Raw genomic sequence first — 24,480 nt, forward strand, 5'->3', positions numbered from 1 at the left:
TTTATGCTAACATCGTTGGGAAGGCCATCGTATCTTCTGGTTACGGTTACCTCTGTGAAATGGCGGACCTGTGAATGCCGTTACTTACAAGCTGACTGGACCTCTTCAGGCAGGGTGCATTCTATTCGACACCCAACTCCCAGAGGCTTTGACGCATCAACTTCGCTGTCACAGTAAAGGCCCATCTCCATGGACACATCCGAGGCGCACGAGCGCAGCGCCGCGACAAGCGTCGGAAAACATACGCATCTCGATGGCCTGTCTCGTCCTGTCGCTGGTGCTCGCGCTCAGCTCAGCGAAAACGGCGCGAAGGTCCGTACCGGATGCCGAGAGGACTGCGCTCTCTGATTGGTTACACAGACCGCAAATCAGCGAGCCACTTCCAGCGCCGGCGCGAGCGCGGCGCGAATATCTGACATGGACAGATATTTGCGAAGCGCCAACGCCAGCTGGCGTCTGCGCCTCGCGCATGCGCAGACCGGCTCCGGCGTACGCTGGTAAGCGTAGGCGCTGCGCTCGTGCGCCTCGGATGGGCCCATGGAGATGGGCCTCAACTCGTGAGTCGAGCCGAAGTGGATCGTATATTGGCGCCGACGCCTGAAGCATGAAGCCTGTTGTGTTGCTGTTTTGGTTCAAAACGACCAACACGGTCTTCAAAGAAAATCCCAAAATGTCATCATGTTGTTCCAGACAGGCCCAGCACTCCTTACACCCTTGCTGTCGGACATTCCACCTGACTTAGGGCGCACTTTTTCCCTTCGCTGTCCAACAGCTGCTGCAATTTTTTCAAATTCGAGTTCAATTTGCGCAGTGACATGCTGGCAAGAGTCATAACTTCTAATGCCTCGCGATCTGAGTCCTCTGCCTCTTGTTCAGAATCTGCTCCGGTGTTTAGATCATACAAGTAGAGATTATCTGGCCTTGTTGCCGTTGGCTTGAAATGACCACCTGTTGCCGCTAAATGGTGATTCAGGGTAGCGGCGAGAAGAAACGAACTGACGTTAGACTCGTCAGCGAGAAGAAGCGCCCGTGTATTGTGCGATATCACCGCATGGTAAAGATCGTCAAATGGTCGAAGTTATTCCGCAGACCTCCAGGAGACCTCCTCCTCTTCTTCTCCACAGTAAATCTCACTACGCACCTCTTCCTTCCTTTCTTCTTGAACTAGGCTGTCCAGTGACCGCTGTGAATACCAGCAAGGTCTGGTACAGCGAGCTCAACAGGCGGCAGGGACCAGCGGAGCCCTGGACTGACGGCAACCGACCATTGTTTAGAAGTGGACGACGCCGACACAGGAGACTCTTGGGGATAGAGCCAAGGAGTGTCCTCGGAATATTTCCCGAAACCACCAAGAAGAGAAGCACAAGAGTATGATAAAGTTTTCACTTCCACTCCTTCCTTTATTCTTTTCATTGCAGCGCGATTCGTGTGTCCGCCGAGATATGTGAGGGAGTTACTGCGTCATTTTCTTTCCTCAAAACAAACACCACCAAAGTAAGGGCACACGCGGTGTCGAAGTCGACGAAGAAGAGTCTCGAGATGGAGACGACGAAGAAGAAAGTGCAGCGTTCTGTTCTCTTTTTTTTTTTTAATTATTATTATTCTCGCCAAAATGTTCTTTGTTATTTCACTTCCATTATTCTTCTGTCGTTTTTCATGAATACATTTTTGAAATTTCACGTTTAATCCTATGAAAATTTTCTTATGTATACCACTACACCTTGGCCAATCCCCCCACGTGGGTATGTGCCATTATAATGAGGTGAAGAAGAAGAAGAAGAAGAAGAAGAAGAAGAAGTTCTGTTCTCTTCTGGTCTTCGGGGAAACTCCCCGACGCCGCTGGGAAGCACGGCACCTTCGCCGCTACCGGAGTCTACGCTAAGACGCTTGAACGCCCAACCCGCTGGGGTACGATCGGTTGAGTTTCGGGTGGTTAGTTGAGGTTTCGTTTTTCTTCCTGAGCCTTTGTGCTTGTCGTTTTGTGGGCATCAAGCACACGGTGAGGTCGTAAGCCCGGGGTATGTCTACCCAGTCTCCCGGCCAGGGGAGCTCCTCCTGGTCGGCATCCCTTTCCCCTGATGTCTTGCCCTTGGAGGCTTTTTTGCGCAGTGGCGTCGGCAGCATCCCGGTTGCGCTGGTGCCTAAGGATGGTGGCGCCATCAAGATGACCAATCCTGGAATTGTTCGGGCTGCGCTCCAGTCAGCCACTTCTCATTATGAAGCCATCAGTGAAGTCCGCCAGTTTGGACGCGGCGGTATTCTCTGCAGGTCCTCAGACCTCGCCTGCGTGAGAGATCTTCTAGCTACCTCGTCTTTCGAATCTCTCCGGGTAAGCTCTTTTATTCCGCCTCATCTGGCTTGCACGAAGGGCATTGTCCGAGGCGTCGACTCTTCGCTGTCTCCAGTTGAGACCCTTGATCTGCTGTCTGCCGCAGGTGTTGTTGCTGTGCACCGCTGTAACCGTGATGTTGGCAACATGCGGGTGCCCACTGAGTCGGTAATTGCCACCTTTGCCGGCACGTCTTGCCCCAGTGAAATAAAGGCCTGGCCTCTAATTTTTCGGGTTGACCAGTTGTCGTCTAGGCCTCTGCAGTGCTCCAACTGCTGGCGCTATGGCCATAGCGCCGGCGGTTGTAAATCCACCTTGCGCTGCTGTCTCTGTGGAGAAGATCATGCTACGAGCACTTGCTCTGAGCACAACGAGAAGTGCTGCCTTTGCGGTGGCGCCCACGCTGCTAATTCTTTCAACTGCCCCTCTCGTGCGCAGGAAATTCAGATCCTGGAGGTTATAGACCGGAAGCGATGTTCGCGCCGAGAAGCTATACAGGAAATTAAGGAACGGGCCTACGGGTATGCAGGGGTGACCGCTCGTCAGGGCATGACTTTAGATTCAACGTTGACTCAGGCAATTGCGTCTGCTGTGGAAGCGTCCACGACAAAAATGGTAGAGAAAATTGCAGCAAGTGTTTCGGAATGCCTCACCAACGTCCTCGCTTCCCAGCTCACTAATGCTATGCAGACTAGTTTGGCTTCTCTATCGAATGTAATTACCCCTGCTCTTGTACGTTCTTCTCTATCTGCAACATCTCAGCCCCAGGAACAAACTTCTGCACCCAACACTGTTCTTACCTCGGGTACTTCCAGTGACGCTGGAGTTATCTCCGATTCCGAGATGATGGAGCCTGACGTGCGGGTCCTAAAGCGTAGCGGGTCCCCGATATCTCCTTCATCTACTTCTCGTTCACAATCCAAATCACAGAAGAAGCAGCTTGGCAATATGCCGAAGGACACCATTTTAGAGCAGGCAGTTGCTGCTGCTCTGCTTTCGAAACCATAGCGTCGTTGCGAGTTTTGCAGTGGAACTGTCGCTCTATTCTTTCAGCTTCAACAGATTTACACTGTATTTCTTCCCAGCTTAATCCGGATATCATTATTCTTCAAGAAACGTGGCTTTCAGCCGACAAACATTTTCACTTTAAAAATTATCGTTCATTTCGTCTAGATCGCCAGTCACGAGGAGGGGGTTTGCTAACGTTAGTTTCTTCAAAACTTTGCCACAAGGCTAAGGTATCTTTTCAGTTAATGTCGCCTGACTGTGAGATTTTGGCATTAGCCTTTCTTCTTCCTGGGTGCTCCCCATTTTCCTTAGTAAATGTTTATTTCCGCTATGGAGTCCAGGATACTAGACCGCTAGATTCACTTCTAGCTAGCTGTGGAAACCCACTTCTCATGGCTGGCGATTTCAATTCACACCATGTGTCTTGGGGCTACCGCACAAATCTATGTGGGAAGCGCCTTTGGGACTGGGTTTCTGATAACAGCCTTACGTGTTCAAATTCTGGATCAGCCACTTACCTTTGCGCTCAGTCTAAATCTGTTTTAGATCTTACATTCACCAGTCCTGGAATTGGCATAATGAATTGGTCGACTGTTGATTGCGGCTCCTCAAGTGACCATATACCTATTCGTTTTGATATCTTATGTCGTGTAACTCCTGCGGCTCGTCCGTTGCGGACGCATGTTAATTATGACAAATTTGAGACGATGTTGCGCTCTGCCCTCGTGTCAGTTTCTAACATCGCCGAAGATCACCAGTCAACAAGCATATGCCTGGCTTTAGAGGATTGCCGGAAAAAGTCGGAGTTCCTGGTGCGGCCCTCAAATGGGAATTCCTCTAATCATTGGTGGAACGCGGACTGTACGAGGGATTACAGGCGGAGGAAGGCAGCATGGAAAAAGCTTCTTTATAAGCAATGCCCAAATAACTGGAAAGATTATAAATTCATAGCAGCCACCTTTAAACGCACAGTTTCACGTGCGAAAGAGAAATATGACTCTGAACATTTTGATTTTCTTTCAAAGTCAGGCAACCGACGGGCATTATTTGGCTTTTTAGGGTCCATGAAACAGGTCCTGCCTTCTCGTGATTTACAGTCATTAGTTATGTCTCCAAAGGAAGCTATCGAGGTGGTTGAATCAATTGCCGCGGGCTTGCATAAGCGGTTCTCGTCTCTATTTCCTTTGCGTCCCATGTTGTTTGCGCACAGGACGCCAGATAATTATTTCATAAAGTCACTCTTTCGGAGCTTTCTCAAGTTGTTCAAAGGTTACCAGCTTCTGCTCCCGGTCCTGATGGTGTTACTTCAAAGATGCTCAAGATTCTATTTGAGGCGTCTCCGAACTCTTTGTTACACCTGGTCAACTATTCTATCAAACACGCTTGGATCCCTTCTGAGTGGAAGCTGGCCAAGGTGATCCCTTTACTTAAAAACCAGGCTGGAGGCTATGAATTGGAAAATATTAGGCCTATTTCTGTAACATCAAACGTGGTAAAATTAATAGCCCGTGTCAACTCGGCTTCCGGCCGCGATGTTCGATATGGCATGCACATGTAGATCTTGAGAGTCGTATTCTTCTAGCTCGTCGTCAACGCCTGTATGCTGCTTTGGTTACGCTCGACGTCTCTAAAGCTTATGACAGTGTAGAGCATTCCATCCTAATACACAGGCTACAGTCCCTCCAGTTTCCGGAATATTTAGTTGCTTGGATATCTGCGTTTCTCTATAACAGGGAATTCTTCTGCGTCCATAATGGGGTAAAATCCGAGAGGTACAAACAGACGAGAGGTGTTCCGCAGGGAGCTGTCCTTTCGCCTGTGCTGTTCAATATTCTTCTGAGCTCCATTCCTCTCCACCACCATGTTCGCACTTACGTCTATGCGGACGACATAGCATTTTTTGCGGTTGCGCCAGATATACATTCCCTCTATGATCAGTTGCAATCATATCTGAGTTCTCTTGAGCTCTGGTTGAGCAGTTTACACCTCACATTAAATGTTAACAAGTGTGCCGTCCTTGTTTTTCCTCTACAGGATCCTGTCATGCTCTCTCTTTCATGCAAATTTCAACCAATTCCTCAAGTTCAATCCCTAAAATACCTGGGCGTCATTTATGACGACAAACTCACCTGGCGGCCTCACATTGACTATGTTGCTGTAAAAGGGACTCGTGCCGCAGGCATGTTACGGAGGTTATGTAATCACAGGTACGGCATGCGCAGGGATACGCTCCTAATGATTTACGTATTGTATGTTAGGCCAATTTTAGAATTTGGCTCTGTGTTGTTTTCAGGCTCGGCTTCATACAAACTTCGTCCTCTCATCCTTTTGGAGAGGGAGGTGCTTCGGATGTGCCTTGGCGTCCCCAAATTCGTGGCTACCAATGTGCTGTACCTTGAGGCCCGCATTCCTCCTCTGTTAACCCGATTTCACTTTCTAACTGTGCAGACTTTCCTCAAAATCTTTCAATCCCATTTTCACCGTTCGCAAAGCATTTTCTGTTGCCAGCCGGCCTCCTTTTTTGGTGTCCACTGGCCTCGTTTTCATACCCCACAGGTTGTGTTCGTGCAAAGGCTGCTTGAGCCTTTAAACGTGCAGATTTACAACATCCTTCCAGCATTAAGCAGTGGGTCCTCTGTCCACATTGTATTCGACAACATTTTTCCTCAAAACGCGAAACTTTTACCACCCCGTATTTTAAATGGTCTATTAGAGGATCATTTAAGGTCCCTACCTACAAAAATTGCAATAGCAACCGATGCCTCTCAGTGCAACGAAAAGGCAGGGGTGGGAATTAACTGTCCGAGTTTAGACTGGTCCTTTTCGCTGCGCCTTCCGGATTACACCCCTATTTTTCAAGCTGAGTTTCTGGCAGTAGTTCTTGCTCTGCGCAAGCTTGATCCTTCAATTTCTGCAGTGGCAGTCATTACCGATTCATTATCTTTGTGTTCGTCCCTCGCGTCGCATGTTGACTGTCCCAATTTGAGCCCTTTTTTATCGCTTCTTCCTTCGCATTTGAGCCTTGTTCACTTGATATGGGTACCCGGCCACAGCAGCGTGACTGTCAATGAGATCGCGGATAACCTTGCAAAGGCTTCCCTAGGCGGCCCTGTGTTGCCCATCATCCCGGCTACAGCGTATATCACAGCATCTAGGTTCCGGCGACGATCGTTATTAAGCGTGCAAGACACAACACTTTTAACATCGGTGGAATATCAGCATCTGAAATATTCATGGAGCAGGAAAATTTGTTCATCTCGGCAGCTAGAAGTATCTCTGACGAGGTTGCGCTGCCGCATCCCCCCTCTAAATTTCTATCTGCACAGATCTGGTTTGGCGTTTTCTCCCCTCTGTGCATTTTGCCGTGAGCCTGAATCTATCGATCATTTTTGGCTCCATTGTCGTCGTTTCACCTCTTTGAGAAGAAGACTGCTGGAGTTGCCCTTACAGCAACTTGGCCTCAGTTTGAGCAGCCCACACTTGCTATCATTTGGTGCCACCACACTTGGGTTCAGCCACAGGTCTGTTTGTGACGCTGTTCAAAATTTCTTACTGGAATCTCATCGACTACCTTGCTAAAGCTTTCAGTATTTTCTTTTTATGCTTCATTTCTTTTTTTCGAATTATTCTCTTTTCTCTCTTTCTCTCTCTCTCCAATCCAAACTCCTTTATATATATATATATATATATATATATATATATATATATATATATATATATATATATATATATATATATATATATTATGATTATTATTATTATTATTATTATTATTATTATTATTATTTGTTTTAATTTTGTTGATTTTTTTTCATCCTCTCCGTGCCCTTCTTGTGGTAGACCCCCCGGTGTTCCTCTCCCGTGTGCTTTCCTTTTGCCTTTACTACGTACAGGTGTATACCAACCTTTACCACCCGATTCTTGGCCGATCCCCCAGAGTGGGTATGTGCCATTCTGTCGTAGCTACAACAACAACAACAACTTCTGGTCTTGTCTTGCCCACGCGTCATCGTTGGACGATCGGAACCGACCGCCTCGGGCCATCAGCTTCCTGCAGATATTTCCGCGAAAGAGAGCTTGTGCCGCTCGGAGGAGCACCTGTACCGTCGTGGGCTTTCGTCTGGCTGGCACAGTGAGTATTGCTTACATATGGCGAGCTCAAATTTGCACCCATAGTGTCCACGGATCAGTGCAATCCAGGAGAGATGCAAAATCTACAGCTGCGTACCTGAAAGGTACGACAAGTGGCCAGTTTGCTGGATCGCGAAGTGATTAATGCGGTGATGAAATCGCGTTTGCCGAAGCGATCATCTGAAGGTTTACAACGCGGTCCTTTGAGATTTGAGAGACGTGTGGGCCTAGACTGAGGGACTTTGAGGCGTGCCGCATTTGCAGGCAGTCTTATGAAAGCATCCAACGCCCGCTTGACCCGTTGCACGTTCTTGATGAATATTAATGGTTAAGGGCATCTTTGCCTAGGCCAAATTGCGCCGTGGCACAAGGTATTTCCCATTACACAACGTAGGCTCCAAGACCCATTTTTCATGAATTTCGCCCCTGAGAAGTCAAGCAGCAGGCGGGGGGAACGCTTCTACTCATTGTATCACCTGTGCGTATACTGCAGCCCTGGAGATCGAACACACACGTGCCGCATGCCTGCACGTTTTTGGCTCTGTCTTTCGCATGCTATCATCCGCGGTGGCTTAGTGGTTAGCCCGTTCGGACGCTGAGCCGCAGAAGCAATTAAGGCCTCAGTGGCCGCGTTTCGTTGGAGGTCGAATCCATGAGACTCCTATATGCTGTGCGAAGTCAGCAATTAGGTAGGTAGATAAACTTTAAAGATTAAAAGCAGGGGAATGTTTCTTGAGGCCTGTGGGTGGGGTTCTTATTCCAGGTATCCACTGGCTTGAGCTCACAGACAGATTCGTTTTATGAGGGCTCTTTTGTACTTGATATGATCGCTGGTCAGCATCGCCTCCACCTGCTCAAATGACGTGTACTGGGTCTGTAACTGGTTTGATTTCGCCCCGCATCCGCGCGAAATCTAGGAGAGTGTTGGGGAGGGGGGACCTGGCACCATGGGTATATATGTGTCAAAGTATAGTGTTGGGTGTATGAAGCTGTTTGAGGGGATTAGGGAAAGTGTTCGTTTGGATCTGACGTCAAGAGATAGCGTCCTGGGTGTCTTGTTTCTGAGGGGGAGGATATTTTCTGCGCTGGAGAGGCTGGAACTCCAAGAGTTCCTTATACGGGGAGGGAATCGGGATAAATTATATTGCGCTGGATGGCCCCGCTTGATTAATTGCTGCTAGAGCTAAAGCGCACGCCCTTTTATTTCCCTGCAGTCCCTCCTAATCAGGGCTACACGTAACCTGGTGGGGTTTACTGGAGGGGTACCCAACCTGTTAAGGCAGAAGCCTACGGCGCCCGTAGGCTAATTCCCCCCCCCCCCCCTACCGTGTCCGTCTGAAGTCGGGAGGGGTTAGGAATGGCGACAGCGGGTCGCGCGCTTCGGATGCCGTCCAAGGCTGCGGGAAAGACCGCGACCGCCTTGTCGGAAACCAAGGGGCCGACGACCCCTTGAAAGGATCCCTTGACAAACATAGAAGTGGGAGTTGGGGACAATAAGGTCGACGACTCCTTAAACCCCCGACTGTCTAGCTAAGCAGTGGCGCCTCCAGAGTCGGGCCCTGGCGTGCACTGGGCTCCGCCTACTTGTATGCGCAGTGCCACTGCAGCAGTATTGGTTGGAATTGGGCGAGAGCCGGTTTATTAAAGCTCCGCCCAATTATCGAGGGGATAAAAACCGCTGCAAACAAAGAGCGAAAAGAGCGCGCCGAGTCTCAGTCTCGGCCGCTTTTCTACAGCCCTTTTTTTAAACAGCCTTTTTTTGACAGCCTTTCTTTAAACCGCCTTTTTCTTAAGTTCGTTGTGTTTTGGTCTCGTCTTCATTAAATAAGTTTTGTTGTCAAGAAGTTTGGAGTGGCTGCCCCAACCGGCAACGTGTCGCCGGACGAGCGGACGAAGTACCGCTGACCAACGTACAATCGGACCAACCGGCCGTATTCGGACCTTGTTTCCTTTCTTTAACTGGTGCCGTGACCAGGATAGTCCGAGCGGCTTTCTGCGAGCGGTTGGCGGCACTACCTTCCGGAAGCCTGACGGGGCAATACCTTGGTGAAGAGTCTCGTGGACCAAGGTCCAAGTGAGGCGATACCCTTGCGAGGGGCCCGGAGCCAAGACTTCACGATAGCGCCAAGGAGCGAGCGAAAGGAGACCGGCGGAGCGAAGTGCTGCGCCTTCGGCGGCACCTGCGGCGGCCGACTTCATCGGACTGGGAGACGTGACGGGCCCGCTGTGAGCACCGGTGGGACTCCCACCATTCTGCCACCAGCTGGACGTGGAGAGCGGAAAGACTGAGGCACGGGTCCAGCCGCAACGCAACGCGAGCGAGAAGTCTGCGGAACACAGGTGGGCCCTTCCCCGTTTTCTCCGGGAACGCGATGTCAATCACTACCCGAGCACAGAAGCTGCGTGCGGGAGACCAAAACACTAGTGATGTGGACTCTGACGCGGAGGACTCGGAGAATGTAACGACTATGGATGGGCAGAGCAGTAGTAACCCATCGCCGTGTGAGAACGGCCAGGGCAACACGCGCTTGAGGGAGAAGGAGCTCGAGATTGAGGCTCTTAGACTAAAAATCCAGCTTGAGACGCTGATTCAGAGAGGTCAGGGCATCCCGGGAAATGGCAGCCGAAGGGAAAGATTGGGTCGGCACGCAGATGATCTGAGGGCAGTTCTCGCTCCAATGCCAGAGTCGGACGACCTCATTCCCGCCTGGTTTAAAAGCGCCGAAAATATGATAAAGACCTGCGAGATCCCGACTGATGTCGCGGGGTCGATAATAATGCCCTTTCTCAATGAAAAAACTCGGGCACTCGTGGCTAACCAGTCGGTCGACACGGTGATGAGTTTTGAAGAAATTCGGGAGCTAGTGCTCGCGGAGCTGAGATTAACAGCTGAAGAATATAAGCGTAGGTTTTACGCTTGTAGAAAAGAGGCAGAAAGCTGGGGGCAATTTGTCACTAAATTGGACGTAACGCTGGACTACTACCTGCGAAGTCGGAAGGTGAAAACTTTAGAGGACGTTCGTGCCTTGATGGTGGCAGATCGCGCTAAGCAGGTTATGCCGGAGGAAATGCGCGAGTACGTCCTCCAACAGGAGGCAGATAAGTGGTTAAAACCGAAAGGGCTTGCACAACTTGCCGAACAATACGAAGACAGCAGGCGTGGACGCCGTCAAAGGGCTGCTGAGGGGCTGAAAAGGAATGAGGCGATGCCGCGAGAGACACGGAATCGAGGAAATCGGTTCACGGACGAGCACGGGGAACCGCCGAAGTGCTATGGATGTGGCAAATTCGGTCATGTCCAGTGGAACTGTCCACAGACCAGGCCGAAAGTAGTTTCTGGTAATGAGATGGGTCGTAACCATCAGGACCTGAAGTTGACAGCGAGAGCTGTGGTTGAATTCGCAACGCAGGCTGAGGTGGTAGCGAGTGGTTTGGCGCCGGGATCACGGCTAACCTGGGTGGACCTTTTGTGCGGGGAACAACCATTCAAAGCATGTCTAGATTCAGGCGCAGAGATCCCCGTGTTGAGACGGAAGCTGGTGCCTGAAGAGGTCCGGAAGCAGGGAAGTGGGACGGTTCGCTTACGGGGCGCGTTTGGGCACACCGTAACAGCCGAGCTCTTTTACATTCCACTGAGTTTGCCCACGGAAGATGGTGGCGCAAGCCCGCAACTAGTGACGTTATGCGCGGTTACGGACGAGCTAGCTAGAGAGGCTGATGCCCTACTGACCCCGGACGTTTTTAAGGCACTCGAAAGAGAGAAACGTGAGGCCACTGATCTCGCGGTTAGGATAATACGAGCGGAAACCGAGAGCGCCAACCACAACCAAAACGCAACGCGAGAGTTAGAATTTGAACCAAGCGAGAGCATTGAGGAGAGCGTGGTCTCAGAAAGTACGCAGCTCGCACCGCCGCAGCGAGAGCAGAGCACGGCGGACCCTGTGTTCGCCAGTGAACAAAGAGGAGACGCCTCCCTGGCAGAGGCTTGGTCACAGGCGCAGGCCAGAACGCATAACATGGTAATAGAAGGAGGACAACTATTTCACCAGGAAGGGTTGGATGGCAGACAGTGTCGGCAGCTCATGCTCCCACTGAGTCGTCGGAAAGAAGTGCTGACTCTTGCGCATGATATGCCTTGCGGGGGACACTTTTCTGAAAAGAAAACTAAACATCGATTCGCGTGTAAGAAAAAAAAAAGGAAGAGAGAAAAAAAAGTCAGCAGGTACACCTGCCGCCTGTTGCTGGGTAGATGGTTCAGACATCGCGGGCCAAGGAACGTACGGGACGGTGGCCCAACCCGCGTGTGTGTAGCTTGTGGACTGTGAACTCAAGTGCATTGATGTTGGACTCCTATGCTACGAGTGTTTCGACCGTTGTGGTTGCTTGTGAAAAGAAGTTAAGGAGCGTGAGTGTTGATGCATGCATCATGTGGTCTTGAACATGCTCTTTGTGCAGTTGTTAGTAGGACGCAGAAGCGCTCCTTTTTTATATTGTTCGTACAGCGCTCAGTTGAGGTCCGTTTTTTTTTGTGCTGTTGTTTTTTTTTCTTTTCTGTTGTTCACCTCCGGGTCTTTTGTACTTTTGAGCGCTTTGGTATGTTGTGTGTACGGCGAGCGTCCACCCAACATTCTTGGTGGGGAGGTGTTAAGGCAGAAGCCTACGGCGCCCGTAGGCTAATTCCCCCCCCCCCCCCTACCGTGTCCGTCTGAAGTCGGGAGGGGTTAGGAATGGCGACAGCGGGTCGCGCGCTTCGGATGCCGTCCAAGGCTGCGGGAAAGACCGCGACCGCCTTGTCGGAAACCAAGGGGCCGACGACCCCTTGAAAGGATCCCTTGACAAACATAGAAGTGGGAGTTGGGGACAATAAGGTCGACGACTCCTTAAACCCCCGACTGTCTAGCTAAGCAGTGGCGCCTCCAGAGTCGGGCCCTGGCGTGCACTGGGCTCCGCCTACTTGTATGCGCAGTGCCACTGCAGCAGTATTGGTTGGAATTGGGCGAGAGCCGGTTTATTAAAGCTCCGCCCAATTATCGAGGGGATAAAAACCGCTGCAAACAAAGAGCGAAAAGAGCGCGCCGAGTCTCAGTCTCGGCCGCTTTTCTACAGCCCTTTTTTTAAACAGCCTTTTTTTGACAGCCTTTCTTTAAACCGCCTTTTTCTTAAGTTCGTTGTGTTTTGGTCTCGTCTTCATTAAATAAGTTTTGTTGTCAAGAAGTTTGGAGTGGCTGCCCCAACCGGCAACGTGTCGCCGGACGAGCGGACGAAGTACCGCTGACCAACGTACGATCGGACCAACCGGCCGTATTCGGACCTTGTTTCCTTTCTTTAACTCAACCTCTCAATAAACCCCACGAGGGTACGTGTACCCCTGAGTACAACAGCGGCAGTTTCCATCGCCGCTGGAGAGTCTGCTGTGACGGAGGTAGCGCGCGCTGGGGAGAATTAGGAATTTATCGTTACAGGGCGCATTTATTGGGTTCAGGGTATGCCGCGGCGTGTACATACACTGCGCTGGCGGAGATGGCAAACCGCTTGGATATGTAAGAAATTCTTGCTTTGCACCTGCCGGTGTAGACATCTTTGAACATATGGTTCAGTATCGGAGCTATTTTGGTTTTATTTCTTTGTAGTTTCTGTAGGGAAGACGATGTGGGGCCCGTACGTCCGCCGTCGTGCCTATACGCCTGAGAAGGGCGTGCCCAGGACTGTTTGTGACGTTAGGATTGCTTCCTGGAGTTTGGAGTACGTGCTGAAAAGAAGGCCTTGAAGGTTTGAGGTTGAGGTTCTGGGCGGAAGATTAGGGGCCTTTTTGTATGCCACTCTTATGATGGTGTCAATCAGTAGTTCTTCCAGTTCGTGGGCTTGTGAAAAGGAAGTGCGTACGTTATCCTACTGAGGACAAGCACTTGGACTAATCGTATCGTGTCTCTTCTTGCATGACTTGGCGACATCGGTTGATACGACTTATATGGGTTATTTGAGTGAGTAGTTGTGTTTTTAAGCGTTCGAATGCTGTGGGTAGCCTTGAGGTTTCTCTGGATCGAGAGTACAAGTATGCAGATAAGCTCCATTTTATGGGCTGCCCTTCTGTCGAAAGGTTGATTGGAACCCCAGTTATTTGTATCGTGGATTATGAACTCGTATTACTGCGTACTTATCTAGGGAGCAATGAAGACCGTTTTAGACGAAAAATGTTCCATTACTTGCGCCGCCTCCTTTAGCATGGTTTCTTTGTTGTCTGAGGAGCCCTTAGTGGTCCATATCGGCATATCATACGCATACAACATATATCCGATATTGGGGACTTTGGAGTTGCTGAGCGAGCTTGAGCATCGCGATGTTGAAGAGCAGTGTGGATATGGTAGGGCGCTGCGGCGTGCCTTTGTGTGGCATTTCTCGAGCCTCGGAGCATTTGGCCTTTGCGTATCGTCGGTGTGCCTCCTGTGAAAAATGCTTGAACGTAAGAAAATAATTTTCGCCATATTTAAGGTCAATGATACCTCCAAGGATTGTTTCGTGCGAGATGTTATCAAAGGAACAGTTTAGATCGAAGGCCAAAACGAGGTGTTGGTTTCCTTTGGGGATATTTGTGAGGACCACTTCTGTTATTAGGAGGAAAGTGTCTTGAGCCCAGAGGGCCAGCCGAAATCCAATCATTTTGGCGAGAACGAGATCGTTGTCCTCGACGTAATTTTAGGTTTATGAGGGGTTTAAAATCCCAAAGCGACTCAAGCTCAGGGAAACGCAGTAGTGATGGTCTCTGGAAATTTCGACCATCTTGGGTTCTTTAATGTGCAGTGGCAGCGCACAGTACGCGGACCTCTAGAATGTAATTTGTAAGGCGGTTGTAGGCGACCCGTTCGAAGAATTTGCCTAAGCAAGACGTTAAAGGGCCCCTGCCCACCCCATGGTCCCAAACACTCTCTACCTCACTTTGAGCGAGCCTCCTCTCCTTCCATTCCCTCCTCGAAATTTTTCTCTCCCGCTCCTCGTCGAGTAGGCTCGGCAAGGCAAAATCACCCCTTCCTTCTCCGGTGTAAGCCGGAGGCGTGGTGTCTGTGGAGTGCGTCACAGGGCGACGTCATGGCCCCGCCTTCAATAGAATTCTTTTCTTGGTTTCTGCATTTTCTCCGCACACTGAACGATCGAGAGGCGCGATCGGCTCGACCACCTAGACTTGTTAGCGAGCGCATCCTTTCATATATCTGTTTGTCATTCCCAGTTAACGAGCCACCTTTTCATTTTCTTTTAGGCCGCCCCACCGTTTCACGAGCGGAGGGGCGGAAGTCGGTTGTGTTCGAAACACACGGCGAAGCGCGGACCCGGCAACCGCCCGTTTGCTTTTCTCCATGCGTGTTTGTGTTCTGTGTGTTTGTGTCTTTTCTCCGCTTCAAAGCATATGTCATTCATTGGAGTCAAGGCGTACGCAAGATGCACGAAAGATAAGCGGTGTGTGTGCGGAGCGGTCAAGTGGGCGAGCGAGGGAAAGGCTCTGCTGCACTAGTAATTAAAACCTTGTTTTGGGGGGCTTGCATAAAATAAAAAATCTGAGAAGGGAGCGCGTACGCAGAGCGTCTCGTGAGGTGATCACGGCGGGGGGAGGGGGGGGGGGCGAACCAACTCCCTCAGTTTTACTATTTTTTAATTTTTATGGCAAGGGTTCAAGGCTGTCGCCGCACGCTCCCTCCACAGTTTTTTTTTGTTCCTTCATGCGGGTTTGTAGGCATGAGCCAGAACAGAAGGTGCTGCGGAAAGCGTTGTGCAGACGACGCGACGCCAAGGCTACGCCCAATCTTCTCCCGTCAGTCAGAACGATGCACCAATGGAGTGCCTTCAGCGAAAGTAACCCCCTATGACGTCAACGGGGTTCAGAGTAGTGGGCCGGGCCCGTTTTTGTTGAAGGAAAGAACGAGCGGGCTTTGATTTGAATTTTCGCAGCTTTTCGGGGCGCGCATGGCTCTAGTATTTTGCAGAGGTTATCTTCGATGCCTCATCTATGCAGTGGGCTTGTTTTTCAAAAATTTCCGGACCCTGGGCAGTGGCCCTTTAAGGAAAATGGGCGTCGTGCATCCAATGTAGGCTTCTTGCATGGTTCGGGAATGGTGATAATGTCAGCGTGTCGGCTGTCGTGGGGCACTGCTCCTTTGTCCCATAAGTGACTGTTGAGGTAATCCGTAATATGAACCCAGCTGAAGTTACGAATGATTACATTTGTTTCTTGCCTGCTCCGGGTGCAGTGTTTCGCTGGGACGCGTGAACTGCCGGTCGTACCACTGCCACTGTAATTGGTGGTTCCAGCGTGGTGTTGGGGTGGGCGGTGTAACAAAGTTTACAGGGAAGGATGACAGTGTCGCCGACATAGAGCGTCCAGAGAGCTAGCGTCAGCGCCTCTTCCGTGCCAGGCAATTGATTTGCAACTGTTTGAAGCGTTCGGTTTGTAGACGTTTTGGTTTTATTGGGTTCAGTCTTACTACGCAGGATTGTCCATGTCTGGGCGGTGCTGAGGATGCCCTTGGGGAATAAAGAGAACTGGGCCCAATTTTGTCTTGCCGACTGCGTGGAACATTCCTGGGCTTCCTCCGTGATAGAGGCTATGCAAAGCGTGAGTTTTCTATTGAAACATTTTCGTTACCATTGTTTAATTAGTTTTTCTGCATGTTGCTATAACTGGACGAGATGCCGATCTATATCTGGTGCAGAGCTGTTCGCTGGATCAGTTGAGTGTGGGGTGCGTGTGGTTCCCTCCAGTGTTGTGTCCATTCTTTGATGTTGGCGATCCCTTGCCTACGGGGAGGGGGGGGGCGGCTTTTTCGTAAAATGTCCGAATTGGTGATTTGAAGGCGGAAGCCTTTAATGCCTCATCGTTGTAAGCAGGAGTTGTCGACAGAAATGTCACGCTTTTCAATTGGTCGGAATGGCCGTGACGTCACAGTGGGCGAATTTCAAACGGGGCCAGTTGTACTTTGGCTAGTACCCATGCAACCAATTAAAGGGATGGTATAGTGATGGTGCAAGGAAGTGAGTAAAGGGTGGTTTTTTTCTCTTCTTATTTGTACGGAGAGGTTGTTCCTCCGTTCTTCTTTCTTCTAACGAAGTACTGAGCCAGTAGGAAGACAGGGGACTCTTGTCGAGCACTGATATATGTTTTAAGTACACAGACGACTATTTACAAGGAGTATGTACATGACAGCATGATGTCTGACCAGCCGCCCCGTGGACCCACTCCACGGCTACTCGAGAGCACGGTCTGCGTGCCTGGCTCTGGTCGAGACCAAAATCTCTGTGTCGCGATGGCGGCAGAGCATCGCGCGCCCCCGCGCTCTCTCCCCACGCGAAAAGAAAAAAAAAAGCAAGAAGTTGAATTATTCTTAAAGGGCCCGTGCCCACCCCAGCGCAGCAGACACTCTCTACCTCTCTTTGAGCGAGCCTCCTCTCCTTCCATTCCCTCCTCGAAATTCTTCTCTCCCGCTCCTCGTCGAGTAGGCTCGGCAAGGCAAAATCACCCCTTCCTTCTCCGGTGTAAGCCGGAGGCGTGGTGTCTGTGGAGTGCGTCACAGGGCGACGTCATGGCCCCGCCTTCAATAGAATTCTTTTCTTGGTTTTTGCATTTTCTCCGCACACTGAACGATCGAGAGGCGCGATCGGCTCGACCACCTAGACTTGTTAGCGAGCGCATCCTTTCATACATCTCTTTGTCATTCCCAGTTAACGAGCCACCTTTTCATTTTCTTTTAGGCCTCCCCACCGTTTCACGAGCGGAGGGGCGGAAGTCGGTTGTGTTCGAAACACACGGCGAAGCGCGGACCCGGCAACCGCCCGTTTGCTTTTCTCCATGCGTGTTTGTGTCTTTTCTCCGCTCCAAAGCATATGTCATTCATTGGAGTCAAGGCGTACGCAAGATGCACGAAAGATAAGCGGTGTGTGTGCGGAGCGGTCAAGTGGGCGAGCGAGGGAAAGGCTCTGCTGCACTACTAATTAACACCTTGTTTTGGGGGGCTCGCATAGAAGAAAAGAAACTGAGAAGGGAGCGCGCACGCAGAGCGTCTCGTGACGTGATCACGGCGGGGGGGGGGGGGGGGGGGGGCGAACCAACTCCCTCAGTTTTACTATTTTTTTACTTTTTATGGCTAGGGTTCAAGGCTGTCGCCGCACGCTCCCTCCGCAGTTTTTTTTTTGTTCCTTCATGCGGGTTTGTAGGCATGAGCCAGAACAGAAGGCGCTGCGGAAAGCCTTGTGCAGACGACGCGACGCCAAGGCTACGCCCAACCTTCTCCCGTCAGTCAGAACGATGCACCAATGGAGTGCCTTTAGCGAAAGTAGCCCCCCTTGACGTCAGCGGGGTGCAGAGTAGTGGGCCGGGCCCGTTTTTGAAGGAAGGAAAGAACGAGCGGGCTTTGATTTGAATTTTCGCAGCTTTTCGGGGCGCGCATGGCTCTAGTAGTTTGCAGAGGTTATCTTCGATGCCTCATCTATGCAGTAGGCTTGTTTTTCAAAAATGTCCGGACCCTGGGCAGTGGCCCTTTAAAGGGCCACTGCCCCGAAAAGCTGCGAAAATTCAAATCAAAGCCCGCTCGTTCTTTCCTTCAACAAAAACGGGCCCGGCCCACTACTCTGAACCCCGCTGACGTCAAGGGGGCTACTTTCGCTAAAGGCACTCCATTGGTGCATCGTTCTGACTGACGGGAGAAGGTTGGGCGTAGCCTTGGCGTCGCGTCGTCTGCACAAGGCTTTCCGCAGCGCCTTCTGTTCTGGCTCATGCCTACAAACCCGCATGAAGGAACAAAAAAAAAAAACTGCGGAGGGAGCGTGCGGCGACAGCCTTGAACCCTAGCCATAAAAAGTAAAAAATAGTAAAACTGAGGGAGTTGGTTCGCCCCCCCCCTCCCCCGCCGTGATCACCTCACGAGACGCTCTGCGTACGCGCTCCCTTCTCAGATTTTTTTCTTCTATGCAAGCCCTCCAAAACAAGGTTTTAATTACTAGTGCAGCAGAGCCTTTCCCTCGCTCGCCCACTTGACCGCTCCGCACACACACCGCTGATCTTTCGTGCATCTTGCGTACGCCTTGACTCCAATGAATGACATATGCTTTGGAGCGGAGAAAAGACACAAACACACAGAACACAAATACGCATGGAGAAAAGCAAACGGGCGGTTGCCGGGTCCGCGCTTCGCCGTGTGTTTCGAACACAACCGACTTCCGCCCCTCCGCTCGTGAAACGGTGGGGAGGCCTAAAAGAAAATGAAAAGGTGGCTCGTTAACTGGGAATGACAAAGAGATGTATGAAAGGATGCGCTCGCTAACAAGTCTAGGTGGTCGAGCCAATCGCGCCTCTCGATCGTTCAGTGTGCGGAGAAAATGCAAAAACCAAGAAAAGAATTCTATTGAAGGCGGGGCCATGACGTCGCCCTGTGACGCACTCCACAGACACCACGCCTCCGGCTTACACCGGAGAACGAAGGGGTGATTTTGCCTTGCCGAGCCTACTCGACGAGGAGCGGGAGAGAAAAATTTCGAGGAGGGAATGGAAGGAGAGGAGGCTCGCTCAAAGTGAGGTAGAGAGGGTTTGGGATTATGGGGTTGGCAGGGGCCCTTTAAGCCGCGAGCAGGAGGAGCCTCGTCACTACATGTGTTTTTGCTCTCTCCCTAAAAGCCCCGGCCTTGGCGCCATACACAGCTTGCAAACGCGGCGACGAACGCCCTCCCGCAACAGGGACCGCGACACCCCCCTCGGGGCAGGTAAGATGCCGCTAACCGTTCCCAGATGAGGCTAGCAAATGGGCGCGCAGCCACCGGGCATTGTCCGTACCGCGCTACGCCGTGTGGCACCGGCCCTGTCAGAGAAGGGATGCCTCCGATAACCGCAAGCGCGCCCTCCGCGAGCCTAACCCTTTGAAGAAAGCCGCGAGGCGCGCATATGCTGCCCTTCCCTCTCCCCACAACAGACCTGTGGGCGTTCCGCACTCGGCCACGGAGGATGCTTTCTTCCCGCAGGCCGCGACCGGGCGGAAACGCGACCTTCAACTGATAGGGGAGACCTCTCGTTTACTTTGGTAAAAAAGAACACGGAAACGAGCGTCCCAGTGAAACTGCGAACGCCGTCCAGACTAACGACCGCGATGCTTTCGCCGCGCCGCTCGTGGAGCGGCTTTTTCAGTCGTTATTACGGCGCCGGTTAAAATGAAAGAGGCGATCGAATGGCGCCAACCTTACAGAAGTGAGACTGAGTTTAGTTAATTAGTTAATTAACAAATCAGCCTAATTTCAAGTCAGACAAGAAAAATAAATAAAAGCGAGTAGAAAATTGGTCGAGTTGGGGAATCGAACCAGGGTCTCCGCACTGCGAGACGAGCGCGGTAACCACTCCGCGATGCCAGCTCGATGGATTGGAATGAACAAAGGCGCATCTAGTGAATACGGTGTCTTCGTTCACTCCGATCTTCTTCGCTTTTCTTACGGCGAGGTTCAGGTGTCCGCCGAGATGTGCGAGACAGATACATTTCCTTTCCTCAAAAATCAATTTACCGACGCGCAAGGCATAGAGCCGAAGGGGCGATGACATTCTGTGGGCTCCCTGGCAGCGTTGCAAGACGCTGTCGCGTTCCAATCTTAGAGGCGAAGCTTAACATCTTAACCACACATGAGTGACACAAGCAGGAACACCGCGCTTAAAGCTTTCGCCACACCGCACTTTAGATCAACAAAGCGCCCCCCTGAATTTTTTGGCGTCTCTGAGGATTCTCCGGAGCTTAGGCGTGGAGATGGCTGGACTGAGGATATAGAGGTCGCTGCCGAACGTTTTGTCTAGATGTGTCCAAGTGACTGTGTGGGCTTTCCTCGCAAAGGAGAGATACGTTTTGGTGTCTCCACAAACGCTATTGCCTATGCGGGTGAGTGTAGCGAAGTGTGTGGCCATACCGAGACCTTCCCTGTATGTTGGGTCACAAATTGAAGACCGTTTCGGGGTGTCTGTGTCATAGCCCCAAGCCATGTGAGGTGCGTTCATGACCCCTACTATAACAAGTGGATTGTTGCCCCTTTTCACTAAGCCTGCTTAAATGATTTTGTCAAATTTCGCATCAGACTATAAAGGTTGGCAATAAAGGTCCCGTTCTTGCTTCTTTTCAGCAGGAAGATTTCCAATATTATGTGTTCAATTTCGGTGACTGTGGTCGAGAGGGTTATTGAGGCTATGGGTTTAGCTATATGTACACCGCAACTCGTGGATAGGCCGGATCGTATATTCGGCAGTATCCTCTCATAGGACGAGGGTGAGCTCCTGTCTCCTAGATGCAGATCACGTCCGCTGGTTGCGGATGGTGCTGCGTGAAAAGTTGTAGTAGGAAATTTTCTTCGGGATGGAACGGTAGGGCCACTGCCAAATTTCTAGCTGATGGCGGGTGTTGCGTTAGCCATTAGATGACGCTGTCATCTAGACTGCTTCCGGCGTCCTTGACATCATTAGCGTTGTTGGTGCGTCTGCAGGGTTATAGACGAGAGTTATCCGAGCAGTTTTCTCGTGTGTTGAACTCACGTGTCGGTCGCTTGTACCCGCAATTGAATTGCCTGTACCCGCGAGCTACGTGTCTGAATACCCGCTTATATGCTGGTGAGGGTAATGGTTTTGGGGGGATGGTGACTGCGGCTGTGGTGTGGGGTGGGAAACCTGCACTGGTGGTGCGAGTGGTCTTTGGGTAGTTTATCACGTTGGTTGTTGAACTGCTTGTGTGGGTGGTTGCTGGGGTTGCTTTTCTTGGCGCTGAAGGCACCGTTTGAGGTGCTCAATCTATACCTTAAGCTTTTTGTTTTCCTGTTCTGGCTTGGATTGGGTGGGGCTAGAATTATACGGTGGGAGGAGCCCAAGGTTGGCCAGCTCATCTGATCCTTAATTTTTGAGGGTGGCGGCGGCGATGGTTTCTTCTGTGCTTCTTGTTATTCTTGAGGATGTTGGGTTGGTGGAAGCCTGTATTATGCCCCTCCTGACAGTTGCGGGCTTTCGAGCGGGACCAGGATCGAGACCTTGTCCTGGATGGGCAGCAGCTGTCCTGGTCCGAGGTGAACCATCGAATGTGGTGGTTCTGTTGCCCGTTTTTACTGCTGAGGGATAAGGGGTGTTCTGTACTGCCATCTGTTCTCTAAACGTGACCAATTCTCCGCAGGCTGCACATCGCGACGAGCACGTGTGCGGTTCTTCCGGGTCGCGGACGCCACGAATGTGACATATGTATATTTTGAGCGTTGGGCATACGTCCCAGTGGTGGACGAGGGTATGGCACACCTCGCGCGCTTGAAGCGTGGGTTTGTAGGGAAAGCACGTCTTTTCGCCACCGTAGTAATAAATCCAGAAGGAAGGGAGCGGGGGGGGGCGAGCTGAATTTATCCCCGCAGTGTTCGAATTGCCGAGCATGCGGGCTTGCAGGATTTCTACTTCCTTAGTGCGAACTCACAGGTAGGCCATGAGTTCTTCGGATGGGATGTTTAGATCAATGCTGTGTATTACTCCTCGGGAAACTCTGTCCACGGCTGTCACGTAGGTGTTCACCAGGCACTTTACGCCGGCTAGCGTGATTTGAATGGTTTTGCGCAGAATCTCTGCAACTGCTTGGTCGGGGTGGCTGAGAATAATTATGTTAGAGACTGGATGGAGGCGTTCCACGTACTTTGAGTCTTCAATGGTACCACCGCAGGCCTGGGATACCACACTGGACACTTGGTGGTTTGTGTAGTTCTTGACCTGGATACCGCTCTTGGGTTTAAGGACCCCAGTTGGTCTTCTCCGGAGGTGCACATCGTGTGGACCAGGTGGAGTTTTCATTGGAGAAATAAATGCGTTTCGCCCGTTTAACCGCGGTTGACTCATTTCAATGTCACCCGGACCCCACCCCGCAATCGCGTGCTACCTTGCGCACGCGATACGCCGACTACGGCGAGAATTGCTGTGAGGGAACAAAGGAACCACATTCAAGCTGACACAAACAGGCATATATTGCTACAACAACAAGAACGCAGCCAGAAACAAAATACGCTAAGGAATCGAGGACGTCCGACTCACCAGCACGCTTACGAGCGAATGTTCGCCCATGCTACTGGAGGGGAGACACTCCGGCCGGACGGGACGAGTTGTGGGAAAACGTTTTTCCCCAGAAAGCCTCGCGCCGCCGGCGGAGAGCTGAGCTTCACCCCCGAACGTCAGCACGCCTCCAATTTTCGGAGCCGAAGAGAACGGTCCCTCCATCACCTCCCCCCGCGGGCGCGCAGTAAAAAAGGCACCTCCCCATAAGCTGTCCTCCGATTTCTTGCTCGGTTATGTCTGTGTCAAAATTCGCTACTTCCGCATGTGGATAATCTTTGTAGGCGATGGGGGCTGTGGAGCCCTGAACTAAGGGATTCACCCTGTGGGGGCTGTAGAACCCATGACGAATAGGTTAACTAGGACATTTAAAGACTACTCACGTGCTCTGAATGCGAAAACATGCATGTGGGGCTTTCGGCTGCGGCGGTGGCGTACCACTGCAATGCAGTGGCGAGCCAAGCTGATATGTTCGCGGCGCCCGAATGGAAGACGACGATACGTAAATGCATCTCGAGGCACAGGCATTTTAGCGCTCTGGGGGTTGCGCTGCAGTTATGGCGCCGTGCTCAAATGGAGTGGCCAGTGGAGGTGATTTGTTCGTGCTGGGAAGGGTTTGATTGAGACCTCGGAATAAATTTTATTTTCGTTTTTTCTGGATGTATGCGCTTCCGATGAAACCATGAGGTCACGTGGGGGTTTCGCTTCGTTTCACGTGGACGGTCGGGAAACGCCAGATTTTATGACCGATGGCGGTACAATGCGTTCGCATCAATAAGTCAGCCAGACTCCGGAGCCCTCCAGTACTGCACCTCTTCGTCATTTCCTTTTTCATCATTTTCCCTCAAAATTGGTTTTTCGCACCGCGGTTGAAATGCCCACTGAGGATGAGACAGTTTATGTGCCTTTCCTCTCCTATACGAACAGCGATACGAGCATGACTCTTCGTCTCGGCTCTATCCATGGTCTTCCCGCGACGCCACTGTGGGGCGCCATGTTACCGATGGCAGTTTTATCATCACTGCGGCGGCTGCTACTGCCGTTATCTGTGATTTCGATGGCTGTGGAAAGAACCGCTCGTGGTCGCAGTTAAACAGAAGCCCTCATCCTGGGCGTGCTCAGCACTCAGGCGCTCGGCTACTGAACCAGAGCACCTTGGTTCGAACCTGGCCGTGGTGGCCGCGTTTCTATGGAGGCGGATCGCTGGCCGTACGCTGTGTGCTGGCAGTGCCCATTAAAGAACCCTAGGTGGTTAAAATTATTACGGAGTCCTCCTCCACTACGGCAGCTCCTTTTTTTTGTGATGTATTTTAGATTTGCTCCCTGTGTACCTTGAGGGTAAATTAAATGAAATGAAATTCATCCGTGGCCGCGGCACACTTCTTGCGACCTTCGTGACAACGCAAAATTTGCAAAAACGCAAGAAGATTATTGTGCAGTACTGTTCAGTTGCTAGTCCTACTCAGCACTTTTTAGTTGCTAGTCATTTGGTAGTTGAGTTGTTGTCGGACGTCCATCTTCTCGTGTTCCATGTCTCGCGGATGACTGTGTTTCTGTGAAGTACCAACTGGGTCATATTACAGTTATGTTGCACCACAGATAGTAGGAATGGTCACAATTGGCAGAGAACACTACTGCGACTAACCTGCAGGTAATTAACATTTCTGCTTCCGGTGCCTTAAGTTTCAGCAAGATGGTTGTCTGCACTGACAGCGAGTTCTTCGATAATATTGCAGTTCTTGTGCTTTTAATGGTCATACAAAGTCATGAAATCCTATGTGCGCAACGTGCTTCATAATGTAACTTGTTTCGCAATGCTACACTTCACAGTTTTATATTTGACAGTTTCGCTACCTGTTATTTCGTAGAGAGTATTGGAATTTCTCTTTCTCACAAAATGTTTTTAACCAGGTGACTGCCTAGCAGAAGATAAGTGGACTTG

At 51.0% G+C, this 24,480-nt stretch overlaps 1 protein-coding gene across 1 annotated transcript; it reads left to right on the forward strand.

Moving 5' to 3' along the window:
* Positions 1–1,980: 1,980 nt before the first annotated feature.
* Positions 1,981–21,687, forward strand: LOC149352615 (uncharacterized). The gene is made up of 3 exons (XM_089575712.1): positions 1,981–3,043; positions 21,455–21,523; positions 21,628–21,687. The coding sequence occupies exons 1-3, from the start codon at positions 2,021–2,023 to the stop codon at positions 21,685–21,687; spliced, it is 1,152 nt and encodes a 383-aa protein (XP_089431838.1). The 5' UTR covers positions 1,981–2,020.
* Positions 21,688–24,480: the final 2,793 nt, after the last annotated feature.

This window comes from Amblyomma mixtum, chromosome 3 (assembly GCF_055824585.1).
Source record: "Amblyomma mixtum isolate Tamu chromosome 3, ASM5582458v1, whole genome shotgun sequence".
NCBI lineage: Eukaryota > Metazoa > Arthropoda > Arachnida > Ixodida > Ixodidae > Amblyomma > Amblyomma mixtum.

Bases quoted from the DNA above. Each gene is read 5' to 3' on its own strand.
- LOC149352615 (XM_089575712.1), top strand. From the start codon at position 2,021: ATGTCTACCCAGTCTCCCGGCCAGGGGAGCTCCTCCTGGTCGGCATCC. The intron at 3,044-21,454 runs GTAATTACCCCT...CCCTCCTGACAG, and splicing joins GTTTGGCTTCTCTATCGAAT to TTGCGGGCTTTCGAGCGGGA. The intron at 21,524-21,627 runs GTGAACCATCGA...AATTCTCCGCAG, and splicing joins AGCAGCTGTCCTGGTCCGAG to GCTGCACATCGCGACGAGCA.